Raw genomic sequence first — 15,780 nt, forward strand, 5'->3', positions numbered from 1 at the left:
GTGGCTTGACGGAGGTTTCTTGTCAGGGTCAGGAGTTAATGAAACAGGCTGCTTCACCCGCCGAGAGCCGCGTGGGGCGTGGGGCGAGCGCGGGCCTGGGAGCCCCCGAGGTCAGCCCGCTTACCAGCTGCTGACCTTCGGCAGTCACTTCACCTACAGGAGCCTCGGGCCCCTACAACGCCCGCCCCTGGGTTAGTTATGAGGACCCAATGGCCTGATGCTTGTGGTAGGGACCAGGTACTATACTGCCCGTGGGTCCCATGCCAAGTGCAGTATGTCCCCAGACCCAAATTGGAGCATCTCCCAGGGCCTTGAGGACAGACATTCAAGCAGGTGGGTTGAAGGAGACCCAGAAACACCTGTGCTCGGCGGGAAACGGGAGGGAGGTGCATCTTGCTAAGAGCAGCGGCTTTTGGAAAGAGTGTCAGACAAGCACTGATGTCCACCCTCAAAAACTGCAGGACTCGCACGCCTCACTGGAAAGATCGTCTTTATTTGCTTTGCATCACCTGCCGTTGAAAGCGGTTCCCGTCAGCGCTGTGTAATTACAGGCCTTGCAAATACATCTTATAGGCGGTAACGTTTCCTTAAAGACAAAAGCAACTCTGGGAAGGTTTGTGGTGGGAGCGGGCATAAGGCGGGAGGCTGGATAAACGTAAGCAGGTTCCTACGGAGGAAGGAAAACGGCCCGGCGGCCCCACTCGAGGAGCACCACGCACGCGGTCCTTTGCTGGCCCTGCAGCTGGCTGTCGGGAGAGGAGCTGGTCCCCCTTTCCTGCTCGTGAGCGAATGAATACGCCTGCGTGCGGCCTGCTGAGCGGCCCGGCGGCCCGGCCCGGGGAGGGACAGCGGGCTTCTCACTAGGCTCAGGCCAGCTCCAGCGTCTGGGCGCAAGCCTGCTGTCCAGAGGCGGAGAGGCACGTGACAGTTTGAGATGCTACCGTGGACGGGGAGACCTGAGGGGACACGGCTGTAGCCCATTGTGCCTGGGCAGCCGACCTAATTCAGCCCCCTGGGCGCTGTCTCCGGTGTGGCCGCCTCAGCCCCGATGGTCTGGCAGGACCGTGGTCGCCGGGATCGGGTATTCCAAGGCATTGCAGTCATCCGACAGGAACACCAGGTCCTGAAAAAGATGTGCGGGGAGCAGGGCTGTCGCTAAGGTGGCCCGGAGCCCGGCACGAGGACGGGACCCCTGGTTACGCTCCAGGACTGTTCAGCTGTCCCCCTGGGTGAGAACTTCCTGTCCCTTCCTCCCCCCGGGAGAGCCAGTCACGCCTTCACTTCCCATGGAGTCTCAGATGTTCTTTGTTATTTATTGAATGTCATACGGTGGTTGGCGGATGGATAGATGGGCCGGGCGTGAATGACGAATGAACCTTAATTACTGAGCAGCAGCTCTGGGCCGGGCAGAGGGGCACCACGGGAAGCAGCCGGGGCTCGTCCCCCGGGAGGCCGTAACCCCGCTTACCTGGCTGTATTATTTATGTCTTCTTCCTGTCTGTCTGTCCGTCCCCAGACTGAGGGGACAGGGGAGTGAGGAGGTAAACGGGTGTGGGGAGGAAATGGGTGTATGAACAAATAAACTATCACTTAACCGCTGATTATGCCAGTTTCCCGAGGACTTACCCAGGGCCAGGCCTGCGGCCAGGGGCGCTGGTTTAGTCACCTCCTGGGCTCGCAGGTCCAGGGAGTTACCGAAAGCCCCGGCGCACGGTCAGGGTGTAATTGGCATTCTCCCAGTGATCTCAGGACAGTCACTATCTGTCCCCGGGTCACAAATGAGGACCCTGTGGCTCAAAGAGGTGAGGGGATGCACCCACCTGGGAGGCAGGACGTCAGGTGTGCTGGGGCTGAGGCCTGCGCCCCTCGGATCACACGCAGGCTCTACTTCTCCGCGCCGCACCTAGCGCTGAGTCCCTGCCTCTGTCTCCTTGCCCTCTTCCGCCCGTCACAGGGGACAGCTGAGCCCTCGCCTCCAGCCTCCTCTGACCCGGGACTGGGCTCCCGGAGTCCTCAGAATCCACAGCCCGCCCCCCACCCCGGCCCGTCTGGCTCCAGCGCTTAGCATGGGGTCAGTCCTGGGTGTTGGCCCCACATCAGCGTGGAGCTCGAGGAGGCGATGGGGCTTGTCCTGAGTTCCTGTCACTCGCCAAGGGTGACAGTGGTTGTGGAAGGACTTGGGGAATGGGAAGCACCCCGTAAACTTTTTCTCCTTGCCCTCCCCTTCGCGTCTCGGCTGACACACAGAGATGGAGTTTCGGTGACGTCACTTACTCTCCTGCAGAACGAGTTCATGATGGTGTAGAGCTTCCGCACCTTGTCCTTCAGGACGTCCACCTGGGCCACTTTCCAGCAGTGGGGCGATGCCACGAAGTCCCGCAGCTGGGCCAGCACGCAGTAGTTCTGGGAGTGGACATCAGGGGGCGCTCGTGGGAGAGGCCGGCAGCCAGAGGGTCGGGAGCTGCAGCTCCCCAGACCCTCTTCTCAGATCTGCCCCCACCACCACCTCCCCCAGGCAGGCGGCCCTTCTTACGTGTATATCCAGGTACAGCCGGGGCAGGTATCTCACGCACGGCTCCTGCAGGAAGGGCAGCGGGCTGCTGTGATGCCCACAGGAACAGCCCTCCCCAGCCTGGCCACAGCGGGCTCTCTGCCAGCCCTCCAGCAGCCAGACCAGCCCCAGGTCCCCGGCGCCTTGTGCTTTGGCTACACTCCTTCAGAATCCGAGTTTCAGAGGGTAAACCCTATCGTTAACAATGAGTTAGGGAACTGCATATATGTGTGTGTATATATATATATATATATATATATACACACACACACACACACACACACACGGATATGTATGTCTATAGCCACACCCGTAAGTACACATATATATGTATATATATTTAAAGTTCTATGACTGTAACCTAGATATAGCAATATATATATATATATATACAGTGTAGTGTAGCATATGAAAGTGCTCATGTACACATACTTGATATCACTGTATTTTACTTTTTGTGCAGGACTGAAGCCAGAGACCCAGATTCTGGTCCTGCTCCACCAGTGTGGGGTTTATGGTCCCCTAACACCTTCTTTGAAATTCCCTGTGTGATCCTGGGCAGGTCTCCTTCTATGTGACTCAGTTTCCCAGTTGTGAAATTAGAGAGAGAATATATAATCCCTCCACTTCTGTCCAGCTCTGCAATTATGAGCCTATACATTCTTTTACATTTTAAAATCAGATTCCTTTAAAAGATGTTTGCTCTACATATGTAATACCAAGGAATCTGTGGATAAATTATGGAGCAAACACACAACAGAATGTTACAAAGGAATATTAGTATATGTGATGGTGTCACTAAAAAGTAAATTGCAAAACTGCTGTGCTATTTGATCCAATCTGCTTTCATACATGCACACACACACATGCACACACATGCACTTGCAAATGCACACACAGGCATGCACACACATGCACTCACACAAGTACATGCACACATACACATGCACTTGCAAATGCACACACACTCACAAATGCATATACTTGCTTGCACACACACAAGCACACACACACATGCACACATACACATGCACATACACATTCACATGCACACACAAGTGCATCAGATGCATGCACACACGTGCACACACACGCACACGCACACACACACACACACTTGGACACCTCTGCATAGATGGAAAGCTGAAAATAGCCTCCAGGATGTTATGGCAGCAGTTACCTCTAGGGGGTAGAATTGCAAGTAATATTTATTTTCTTCTTTGTCCTTGGTGCATTTTCCAAACATTCTGCACAGTATATGACTTTCATAATTAGAAGAAAGTAAACATTAGTTAACTTTTAAAAGAAAATACAAAGAAGGTGTCTAGGTACCATAACCCCACATCTGAAAAACATCACATTTTGTTTGAAGTGCTTACAAGTTTAGGTAGAGACACTTTTACACTTCACCAAACCTCTTAATGGAGTTTATCATTCATTTCGTTTCTGCACTGCAGTCAGGAGGCCGGGTTCCAGTTCTGGGCAGCCCCTCGGTCTGATCTGAGCCCTGGGCCCTCCTCGTAAAAGAGTGATAACAGCGGCTGCCACTCCTGGGGTCCCCATGCAGGCCTTGCTCTGCCTGCTGGATCTGTTCCCTCCTCGAACCCTCACAGCTGCCCGAAGCGGGTGAGAGGGGGGTGCTCAGCCACCCCTCTCAGAGCAGGACACTGAGATCAGGGGCTGAGCTCCTCGCCAGGTGCCAGGCAGGTAGGGGTGGAGGGCAGTTCCCAGAGTCACCCCCGTAGCACACGGCGAGGGCAGAGAATGAATCAGCCACAGTCCGCTCCTCCTTAACTCCAGGGGAGTTCTAGACCCTACTGGGAGGTTTTTCCTTCCTTTTTTACATTTTACAACAGATCCTCTGATATTTACTAGCAAGTTACAAGCAGAAGTTGTGAAGTCTTTGGTTATGTTTCTTTGTACTTAAAAGAAAGCACAAACCATTGGTATCGTATTTAAAAGGGTGGGAGTAAAACACAAATACCCTTAAGAGGAACAATGGCCGGAAAAGAAAAACAGCATTCTTTTTTTGGTTCAAAGGCAAGTTATTGGGAATCGGGTCTGCATCGAACCTCCTGGTCTGCAGCCGGCGGGGCGGGGGGGACTCACCGCGGGCTCCATGGCCTGCAGGCTCTGGAAGTCACCGGTGATCTCCCGGCTCAGGCCCAGCATCCTGGAGTAGCAGGTCGGGGGCGCAGGCCGCACGGCTGGGGGCCCGGCCAGGAGCAGCAGCAGCAGGGTCAGCAGCCAGGGAGTCATGGTGCAGGGGACCTCCTGCAGCCGCAGGCCGATGCCCCTTTAAGCGGCTGCTTGGGGGTGGTCCTCCACGCCTCCGTTTCCTGTGGGGCCCAGCCAAGGCCGGGGAGCACGCCCACCTGGGCAGGACACTGGATCCTTTCAGACCTGAAGGCCCCCCTTGGCGGGAGGAGGGGCCGCCTGGGGGTGCGCAGGGCGCCTGGAAGGGAAGCAGGGCCGACCTCTGCACGTTCCAATAGAAGCCGCTCCCTTGAGGACTTTGCCTGAAGGGGCAGGACCCGCAGATGAGGGGGACAGAGGACAGAGGGAGACAAAGATGGGTGAGGGGGGCTCATCAGAGCCAGGAGTGGGCAGCCTCAGATCGGGGACCAGGAATAAAACTGGCTGATTTCCTGGAGCAGAGCTGGGGGAGGAAAAGACCAGAAGTGATGGGTTGAGCAGCAGTGACCCGGGGCTTGGGCTAGGCAACTGGGTGCCGACGTCCACCCACACTGACCGGCCAGGGGAGCCTTGGGCGGTCACCTACGCTCTGCGCAGCTGTGTCTGTGCATCTGGAAAGCGGGCGGGTGCTGGCACCTGTGGCGGGGATGGGTGAGCATTCCCCAGCTAGCCCACTTCAGGCTCCCGGCGCAGGGCCCCCCCGCACAGAGCAGACCTGAAGCAGGTCACGGGGGCTCTGCCCAGCCCTCTCCTGAGCCAGGTGCCAGTTAAGGGAATACATCGTCTCCCTAGATGCTCAGTGAGTGGAACGTATGGATGGTCACTCACTTCTGAGTGACCTTGGGCAAGTTTCTTAGCCCAGTCCCTCTCCTTATAGGTGACCTGGGGGCGATGAGAGCTCCCCGCTGGCTCAGAGGTCGTGGTGAGGAGTGAGAGACGCTGAGCTGATGTCAGAGCTGATGTCACTGTCGCCATTCCTGCAAATGTCCCCATGCCGCAGGGGCCTCAGAAAATCCCCATATTCCAGGGGGGAGACTGAGGCTCAGGCAGTTCCAGCAACTTGCCCAGTGTCACCAAGCTGGAGGCAAATGGGTGCCACTGGACTCTGTGCCTCATCTTATCTTCCTTCCATCTCCCCCCTCCCCCCCGCCTGCCCTGCCCCCGTGAGGGACCAGGAGGAGCAGCACTTTCGGTGGAGATGAGTTTGGGCCCCTGGGCTGCCCGAGACAAGGGAACAAGCAGGGGAAGGGGAGGGAGAGGGAGGGTCTTCCTTAATGCCGAGCACCACTTAGGCTCCAGCAGTGATGCGTGAGCATCTCTCGGGCACCAGGGATGCAGCAACTGCGCAGCTCTCGTCTGAGCTGCAGAGTCAGCGAAGTGGGCGCGTCGTTTCCATTTCCAGAGGAGGAAGCTGAGGGTCGGGGATGTGAAACTGCCTGAGGTCACAGGCTGAGGAGGAGACGGGCGAAGCTCTGGACCTGTGTCTGCCTGTCTCCCGAGCCTCTCTCACTGCAAGTGAGGGCAGAAGGGGGCCCAGTGAGGCACATGCCCCAGAACGAAACAAGCGAACATGAGAAGCGGGGGTGAGGGAAAGGAGTGCAGGGTCCTGGGCGTGGGGTGGCACGGGACCAGCCACAGTGGTGAAGCCCTGGCTGCAGCCTGCCCCTTGCTGTTTGCCTGGTCCCTGTACCCACCCCTGTCCATAAGCAGTAACGTCACCCTGGGCAGTGCCAGCAGTCCCTCCAGTACTGCTGTTCCATTGGTCAGGTTTTCTGCTGGTGAATCCCCAGTCAGGGGCACAGCCACGCCTTCCTGTTTTGCAGGTGGGTGTGTTCTCGAAACACCTCCGGGGGGTGACCTGGGACTGTCTCCTGGGACCCTCTCAGGGCAGACTGGAGGGACAGGGGCACACAGAGGTTTTCCTTCTAGATGAAGGAGTCTCCTCCCTCCCTCCATCTGTGGTGGAGCCTGGGCGTGGGCCTCCCTGGCAGACCAGCGGAGGGGGCCCAGCCAGGGTCGCTAGGTCCCCTTTGAAATGCTCCAGGGCTTCTAGATGTGTTCATCGAATGAGCATCACATTCAAGATGGAAGGAAAACAAGCCCAGGCACCAAGTCCTGGGACCATTCAGATCCAGGATGGTCCCCAGGCTGGAAACTGGGACCTGTCTGCTCCTTTGAAGTTGCGATAATGTGTCTCCATAGACCAGACCCTGTGCCATCCGGCTTGCCTTGTGATCATGCTTCCTCACAGCCTCATCCCAGGTCGGCTTGCATACCTCCTTCGATGGGGAGCTCACTGCCCCCTACAGCCGCTCTCCAGTCTTTGTGCAGCTCTGACTGACACAGATTCTCCCCAAGGTGCAGGTGACACGTGGGGACTCCCCACTGCCGCCATCCTTGGCCGAACCCTCCTGTGCCTCCTTCCACAGGACAGGCCTGTGGTGACTGTAAGACCACGATCATCCCTCATTCTGTCACCACCAGTCCCCCCATGAAACAGACTTGGCTCCCTTTCGGAGCAAACATCCCCATTTCCTGAAACCTTGTCCGTGGGAAGTGGCTTTAAGACCCTTCTCCACAGTCACATCACAGTCACGGCGCCTGCCCGGAGCCCCGTCCCCTCCCCGTAGCCGGTCCCAAAGCAGAAGCCCGCCCTTGCCGGCCGGGGCAGACTCTCCCTGCGTCCCGAGGCCTGGGAGGTGGGCTGAGGTCTGCAGCCGGGTCCCGGCCCAGCTCCCAGCCACCCTGAGCCGTCCCCACCTGCGCTCCTCCTCGGGGTGACGGTGAGGGGGTGACAGTGACGGCAGCTAGCCCTGAGAGTGCTGCCTTGCCTGGAGCCTGTACAAGAACCAATGCCTTTACTCTGTCATCCCCGCTTCAGGGCCCCAAGGCTGAGTGCCTTGCTCTGAGTCGCACTCCGTTAGCCATGGGAAGGGTCAGGGGTTACCACCCAAGTGACCTATGACCTTCGCCCAGGCTGTTCCCCTGGTTCTGCTTCTTTGGTTGAACCTGAAGTGACACACACACCATGAGGTCCGTCTTAAGGCCGGGTCCCTGTGTGGTCACAGCGTGGACACACGCTGTCTGCCCCTGTCCAGGGAGAAACGTCTCCCCGGCCACCGGAGGAAGTCCTGAGCTCCACGCCGGGAGCAGACCCTGCCGCGGCCGTCCTGTGGGCTACTGGGTGTTCTCGTAGCCCGGGGCTCCTTTTTAGCGTTTCTAGAGAAAGAGCATTTAACCTTTGCCTCTGGCTGCTCAGACGGGCATAGGCCAGTAAGTGATGCCGTAACCGGGGACACACTCTTTGTGCCCAGCCCCAAGGGTTCTGGAAAGTTCCTGAGCAGACCGTAAGCAACAGGAACTCGCTGTTTTCTTGGTCCCTGGTTCCTTGGCTCACACACAGAACCACACCTTCCCCACGTGGGCCCTGTATTCCCGTCCTGTGTGTGCTCGTGGCGGCGGCCAAGGTGGAAACGGCCCTGGCCAGTCTCAGTCTCCTCTGCTGCTCCACGTCCAGCCAGCCACCGTCTTTGCCAGAGGTCGGAAGAGCCCGGTGGCAGCGTCCATCCTGTGGAAAACATTGCGCGGGTCACACGCCGAGTGAGCGGCTGAGGTCAGGCCCCGGCAGCGGAGGCCGCCTCTGGGCCCCTCCTCTCCTGCTGCCTGCGAGGTCCGCGCCCGGGGGCAGACCCGTGCCCTCTGACCCGGCGCGCGGCCGGCGGGTAGCTGAGGGGGGCAGGCAGAGCAAGCGGCCAGACCTTGCCTCCGGTGTTCCCTTGACGTCGGTGTCCCTCTGGTTAAAAGCAACACGTCTCCCCCGGTTATGAGATGCGGTTTTGAGCTTGTTACTTGCACCGTTGGCAAACCCGAGTGGAAAGTTGGCCCGCAGGGTCCAGAGGGAAGGAGCGAAGACAAACACCAAGGCTGGGCTTGGCTTTTGGACCGTGGTTATGAAAAGAATCCATGTTCTAGAATAGAGAACCCTCTGTGAGCCTCAAAACACGGATCCAAAATATAACCAGAAGCCACGTGCGGGGCAAGTCCCCCCACACGTGCCCCTGGGCCTGTTTGTGCAGAATAGACTCAGAGGACCATTTTCCAGGAGGGGTCCCGACTGGCCTGAGCAGAAGGAGCACGGGCTCTGGAGTAAAAGACTTCAATTTCCACCTCCCTTGTGCGTTTTTTGTTTTTATTTTTCAGGTACAGGTGACATCCAATATTATATTAGTTTCAGGTGCACAGCACAGTGATTAGACATTTAGATACATTACAAGGTGACCCGGTGGCACCATAGTTGCTACCATGTTATGACTCCTCCCCACGCTGTCCTTTGCATCCCGGGGCTATTTGAATGACTGGCGACTTGTGCTTCTTAATCTCTTTCGCCTCTGTTTGGATGCAACTGTGCGGGTCCCGTCATCCCTCAGCCTTCTCTGATGCGTGGGGTTCGAAACGCTCAGCGTTTTTGTAAAGATGAAATAAACGTGAAACAGCGGGAGTGATTGTGGGAGCCCTGGTTTCCTTTTTCTATCTTGTTTTTTTTGTTTGTTTTTCTCCGGTTTTGGACCCTGCTCCTTATTAATGGCATCTTAGGCCAATTCTTGCCTCCCCGCTATGGGAACGGTGGGTGGGTGTCCCAGGATGGACCCATCGGCACCCTTCCCTGGGATGAAGGGGCCGGTACAGGAGAAGTGGCTCTCTAACACCACGATGTTCCCGCGGGGTCGCCAGGGGTGTGTCCCTGCCCCGGGGCCGGCCTGGCTGCCCGAGGAGCAGGCAGAGCCGGGAGGGAGACGGAGGGGAGTCGGGATGGAGCCCCGTCTCTCGTTCCAGTCCCGGAGGCCAAGCCCTGACACACTCCCTTAGCTCTGTAAGCGGCCCTGGGTCATCTCTAGCTATAGAGATGTTTAAGCCGGTTCCAGTGGGTTTCTTCCATCTCTGGCAAATGAGGGAGTCCTGACTGTCACAGTGCCCCGCCCAGGGCCAGGGCTCCCACCGGCTTTCTCCTTGGTAAGTCTCTTCTGGTGGCCATCACTGGGGCCGGTCATCACAGCCATCCAGGCTCCTCTCTCCCAGCCCATGGCAGGACTGAGCTTCCCCGTGGTCTTGAAGTGAGGCGTGGCCGTGGGGGTAAGTTTGTACAGGGACACACAGGGGATGTGACGGGTGTCACTGGGCAGAAGCTTTCAGAGCCCGTGGGCGCTTTGCCACACTTTCTCTCTGCCACGGGGCCAGTCAGAGGTGGTGGCTGCTCCGCCAGCCTCCCCCGAGGTGGAGGAGACCTGGAGGGTGCCCAGCCCCCCTATAGTGTGGACTACGGCCTGTGTGTCATCACAGCAAAACCTAGCCCGGCCTGACTGTGGAAGGCAGAATTCTACAGTGACCTGCAATGACCCTGGTACAACCCCTTCCTCTCGGGGGCGTGGAACCTGTGCATAGATGAGACACCAGCCCTGAGCTCAGGTTAGTTGTATGACGGAAGGATTAGCCATATGGCGAAAGGGATCCTGCAGAGGTCCCAGAGGTGACGAATCAGTGGGCTCAGGGTTAATCAAAAGCGATCACCCAGGTGAGACTGATCCAGTCACCTGGACCCTTTAAGGGGCTATGGCATGCCACCTGTGTCCCCAGGATCCAGCCTGCACTGGGGACAGAGCTTGTTGGGGGATGAGCGGGTACACGATGCCCTGCACTGCCTCTCCTCTCCTAACAGACGGCCACCAGGAGCCCGGCGCCCGGCACCAGCACCACACGCAGGCTCCCGGCTGGGCCCAGCCCCCAAAGTCCGCCTGGCCGTCCACGCCATGGACGCCAGCCTCTGCGGAGGTGGGGCTTCCTCCCCAGGGGCGCACGGGGAGCATTTGGCCTGGCAGCCAGCACACGCCCAGGGCAGGAAGCGGCGAGAACAACGCCAACATTTCAGGCCTGGCTCGGCCTCTCCCCGCGGCTTGGCACAGGGCGCCGGGTTAAGTGGGACCCCCCCCTTTTTTTCTTTTTCTCTGAATAGTTCCTTTTTTCCTGAGGAGGCCACAGTTTCCAAGAGCAGGGCTTGCCCAGGGCATGGACTAGGGAAGGCGAGGAGGACAGGAACATTTGTGGGGCGCTTACGGCCACCACTCTCAGGACTTGCCCTCCCACAGGCAGCCTGAGAGAGGACAGCAAAGTCCCTCTCGCACTCGGAGCTCTTAGGCTCAAAGGGCCACACGTCTTCCACAGTTATGCTGCTGGTGACCGACGGGCTGGTAATAAAACCTAGATCTTCCCGGTAGCAGAGCCGATGCTCTTCAGGGCACTAGGCGCCTCGAAACCACCTTCCCTGGCCGGGCTCCCCCAAACGCGCGGACGCTCACCTGGGCTGCGCTTGCGTATCGCAGACTTGCAAAGACCCAGGGAGCTTGGTACATTGCGCCAAAGTCACTGTCGCAGAGGAGACGGAAGACCCCTAAACATAACATAAAGCTCTCCCACTGAAACATTTCAAAACAAAGAAGAAAAGGGAAAACAGCAGAGCTAGGAATAATGCCTGGTTTCCAGGCGGGTCACGTCGATTTCACGCCCTGTCACAAAGCTCTTCCTCCTTCCATTTCAGCTCCCAGGAGCTTGGGACTCCTGTTCAGACGCTTATTCATTTGTTCGGCAGAAGTTTATGAAGTAGCAACGGTGCCTCTTGTGGCTACAGGCTTAGTCTTTTGGAAATGAATCAGACAATGCGTGGAAATGAATCAAGACTTTCTCACTGACAGTGCCATAATGATAATCTTTTGTTCGGTGGGAATCCAATGTTGGCAAAAACGGTGCCTCAAATGTGTCATTTTCCCCTCCGACGCCTGGGTTTCTGACCACGCTGTTCCCTTGCCTGAAACACTGTTCCCTGCTCTGAGCCCCACGGCTATCAGGCCGCCAGGCATCTGGATTGTCCCTCCCCTGACAGGCAGGGTCTGACCCCAGGCGGGAAGGCTGCGTCTGCTCTGTTCTCCCATAGATTCCTGTACTCACCTGTCCTGACGTTAGTCACCCATCTTTGCCTGTTCACTGTTCCTTCCTGTACGCCTGTTGCTTGCAGCTGGATCCTGAGCACCCAGCACAGCCACACATGCCAGAAACATTCCATGTGCTCCCCTCCTCCCAGATGCTTGATAAATGAATGGGAGAATGAAGCCATTTCACCAATAGCTTTTTTTTTTAATGTTTTTATTGATTTGAGAGAGAGAGGATGAGAGAGAGAAACATCAATGCATCAACATCCATCTGCTACCTCCCGCATGCCCTCTGCTGGGGATCGAGCCCAGGCATGGGCCCTGATCAGGAATCGAACCGGCGACCTCTTGGTGCATAGGTCAAAGCTCAACCACTGAGCCACACCAGCTGGGCTTTGCCAGCCGCTTTTGTAAGCACCGCGCTCCTGCAGGGCCTCGTGCCCCAGCTTTCTCATTTTCACTATTGATGGCACGATGCGTTTTTTGCCTGGTGCTTTGCAAAAATTAATCTGCACACTGAACACAGCTTTGCCTGTGGTGCACATGCCTGGGGTTTCACAGAGTAATCTCCGCATTTTCCAGCTGCTTATTTATCATCTTAAAAAAAGAAAAGGAAACCATCCTCAGCCTTTTATTTATTCAGCAGATTCTTACGCTGGCCTTGGATTCTTCTCCGGCTCCATCGGCCTACCCTGGGTGCAGATGCACTTCCGTGGCAGCCTCATCACAGGGCCTACAGGGAGGTCAGCAGCAAAAAAAACAAAACAAAAATCGGGCTTAATGAACTCCCCCTGCTGATGTCTGCTTTCCCCCTACCGGCCCTCAGCGACTTCCTTCCAGTGCCGCTCCAAATGCACTTTATGGTTAGATGTAAATTTGATTACAGAATCCAGGAAGCATGGCACAGCTGCCTGGAAGCGTCGGCCCCCCATTTACAGACCCCTCTGGGGGGCATGTAGCGCACAGTCGAACAGTCTGCATTGGAGCCGGGAAGCCTCCGGGATGTGCTGCGGGATTGGAGATCCGAGCTCCTCTGTTTCCCCACCGCCTTGTGAGCACCGCGTGTCTTCTTTATTTGCAGCACCCAGCAGCGCCCGGACCACGGTGGGTCTCGCTACAAGTTCACTGGAGAAGTGACACAATGAACCGATCACCGAGACTTACTGTTCACATATGGAAAATGGAAACATAGTCTTTCCAGGATGGTTGACATGATTAGTTTTTGCAACATGCTTATTACGTGGCACATAGTAATTGCTCATTGAATGGATGGATGGTGACAAATGCTCTTAGTCCTGGTAGGGGCTGGAGGGGGAACTGGAATATCATGCAGAGAGGAGGAGGAGGGGCATTAGAATAGGGGAAACTACATCCAGCAATGCTTCCTTCCCCAATATTTTGGGCGGCCCCTCCCTATGTCCGGGGCTTCTGACCATGGGATGTCCTAAGGGTGCCAGAGGGTAGAGATAGATAGTTAGCATCTCCAATACCGGTGACTAGAAGCAACAGGACCATGTGGTAGCCTGTTCAGTGGGGTGTTATAATTATGGCTCCCGCCTGCATCAAGTCCTGTGCAGTTCTCTGGGCATCCCAGGGATTGTGTAAGTGAAGGAACATCCTTTAATTGTCTTCCTTTATTCTTCTATGACCTAGGAGTCATTCTGCAGACAAATAATCCTGATTGTGCATTTGTTGGTAGGTGTAATTTTCTCACCTGTAGCAAATACCATTTCTGCCTGTCTCAAAGGTTTGTGCAAATTTAGTAATACATGCTAAAGCCATCTGCAAGCAGCTAGGTATGGTGATTGTAGAGACTGTGTTTGTTTTTCCTCCCACAGAATACACTTAGCACAGCACCTGGAAGGAATGTAGTAGGTGCTCAATAAAAATGGCCTGAAAAATGCTATAGCAATCACAACTTAACTGGTAATCGTCATCATCACCATTCTGCTCCTTCCTCATTTCAAGCCCCACGTGGTTCCAATTATGCAGACTGGGCCCAGATGCCTGTGTAGTCAGAACATAGATTCCTCAGCGGCAGGCCAGACTAGGCAACCTGATTGCAGGGATCCTGGAATCAAGGGGACCCGAGAGAGTAGGATCGGGTTCTGCGAGCAACGGTTCATACGTGAATGCAAAATTAAAGCTCATGTTGCTGGTATCTTGAGGCAAATGCTTCCAAAATTCCAATAGTCACAGGGCGGCATTTAAAACTGCGCACAACAGCTCTCTAGCAACAGTTTGAATGTATCACGTTGACATCGGTATTTTAATGGGTTAGAATGAGGTCTCCCGGCGTTGACACTATGGACATTTTGGGATGGATGTTTCTTGGTTTTGCAGGGCTGTCCCTCGTATTAGAAAATATTTAGCAACATCCCTGGCCTCTGTCCACAAGATGCCGGCAATGCTTCCGGGCTAGAGAAATAGTCCTCATGCTACCAAATCAGGGTCGATTCACTCATATCGACCCATTGGTAGGCAGCAGGCACTCGGATGGGTACTTTGATTCAAAGTTCATATAAGGCTATAAGACAGGAAACACGATTCCCATTTTACAAATGAAGAGACCGGAAGGCAGTGACTTGTTTGAATTAAATGCTGAATGAGGAATCCAACAGCCAGTGGTGGGTTAGGATCACAACCAGCCCTTCTCGTTCCCCAGCTGGAACTCGGACCCCTCCAGAGCCCCAGGCTCATGGCTAATAAGTGACAGTTGCTCTGCAGACAAACGGGGTGGACCTGGACGGAGGGGAGGCCTTGAGGACTCTGAGAACCGGCTCTGACCAATGAACCTCCCAGAGCGAAACAAGAGCTCCTGGCCTCACTGAAGTCAGTGAAGATAAACAGAGCTCTTTTCCAGGGACCAGCTCTGGGGCAACTCTGCGCTCAAAGATTAAAACATCACCACGTTTCAGCTCCCATTCAGCCAAAACATGCTGTCCCTCACCATCGCCCGGTTCTCCTCACTGGCGTGCGAGGGCCGAGTGGGGACCGGTGCACTTCTGTCCAGCGGGCGCCCGGCGTGTAATACGCACATGTTTGTGGAGTGAATGAATGCAGGCCGGAGAGGGGCCTCTCTTAGAAACTTTCCTCCCTGTCCCTTGTTTGGTAAGCACTTGGCCGAGACAGTGCTGGTCACCGCTGTGCTGTCCCAGGTGACCCTCAGTCCTGAGACACAGGACCACAGGATCTTAGTCTTGGAAGGATGCTTAGACATGATCTCATCCACAGCCCATCTGGTTCATGAATCACCCCTATGATATTCCTGACTGTGAGACCGTTCGGGTGTTCATTTGTTCATTCATTTCTTCGGGTTGCTGGGCGTCTGGTGGGTGCCTGTGTTGCTCTGGATGTGAGGGGGGAGGGGGGTCTGGACGGCAGTGGTGACAGTGGGAGGCATTCATCCGGCCCTGTGAGTTAGACAAGGGGCTCAACGCTGAGCCAAAGAAACCCCCAAATTCACAGTACAGCAGTTTAACCATAACAGTGTTTTATTCTCTCTAAACCCTGCAGAGGTGGACACGCAGTCCAAGTCCACCAGGCCTCCTGCTGAGTGAGGTTATCCAGGGCTCCTTCTCTCTGGTCTTCTGTTGCTCCCTAGGGTGCGGTGGTCCCCGTGAAGCTGGCTCACGCTATCCTGGGGCATCACAGTCTTACCTCCGGGCAGGGGAAGGGAGAGCGCAGTCCCTCTAATATCATTTCTCACATCTTATTGGCTGGAACTTAGTCACATGGCCAGTCCTACCTGCAAAGGATGCTGGGAAGTGTAGTCTCTAGCCAGGCACCCCCTTGGCTCAGCTAAAACTGGGTGAGGGCTCGCTTTTGAAGAAGAAGGGACAGGTGGATACGGAAGATCGCATAGCCGCCTTTGCCATACAGCACAGCACCTTCGCTCTGTCAGTTTACAGAAAGGGAAACTGAGGCCCCCAAAGGGGGGAGTAGCTTAGCAGAGGTCACACAACGTGCCAGTGGCAGCAGAACTTTTAAGGCCTGTCTGCAGCCGGGTAGGCCACACACCTCCCCCCTCAACGCACGGTGTCCTTCAGTAAATCA

At 55.9% G+C, this 15,780-nt stretch overlaps 1 protein-coding gene across 1 annotated transcript; it reads right to left on the minus strand.

Moving 5' to 3' along the window:
• Positions 1 to 826: 826 nt before the first annotated feature.
• CYTL1 (cytokine like 1) lies at positions 827 to 4,904 on the minus strand. The gene is made up of 4 exons (XM_016203717.2): positions 4,661 to 4,904; positions 2,534 to 2,578; positions 2,275 to 2,403; positions 827 to 1,123 (listed from the first exon to the last, which is right to left on the minus strand). Exons 1-4 carry the CDS (start codon positions 4,808 to 4,810, stop codon positions 1,040 to 1,042), a joined length of 408 nt encoding a protein of 135 aa, XP_016059203.2. The 5' UTR covers positions 4,811 to 4,904; the 3' UTR covers positions 827 to 1,039.
• Between the last annotated feature and the right edge of the window lie 10,876 nt (positions 4,905 to 15,780).

Source organism: Miniopterus natalensis, chromosome 1 (assembly GCF_054644295.1).
Source record: "Miniopterus natalensis isolate mMinNat1 chromosome 1, mMinNat1.hap1, whole genome shotgun sequence".
In the NCBI taxonomy this organism is placed as follows: Eukaryota; Metazoa; Chordata; class Mammalia; order Chiroptera; family Miniopteridae; genus Miniopterus; species Miniopterus natalensis.

Coding starts and splice junctions, on each gene's coding strand:
- CYTL1 (XM_016203717.2), bottom strand. CDS start 4,810: ATGACTCCCTGGCTGCTGACCCTGCTGCTGCTGCTCCTGGCCGGGCCC. Junction 2,579..4,660: donor TGCAGGCCATGGAGCCCGCG/GTGAGTCCCCCC, acceptor CCCTTCCTGCAG/GAGCCGTGCGTGAGATACCT. Junction 2,404..2,533: donor GGCTGTACCTGGATATACAC/GTAAGAAGGGCC, acceptor GTCCACTCCCAG/AACTACTGCGTGCTGGCCCA.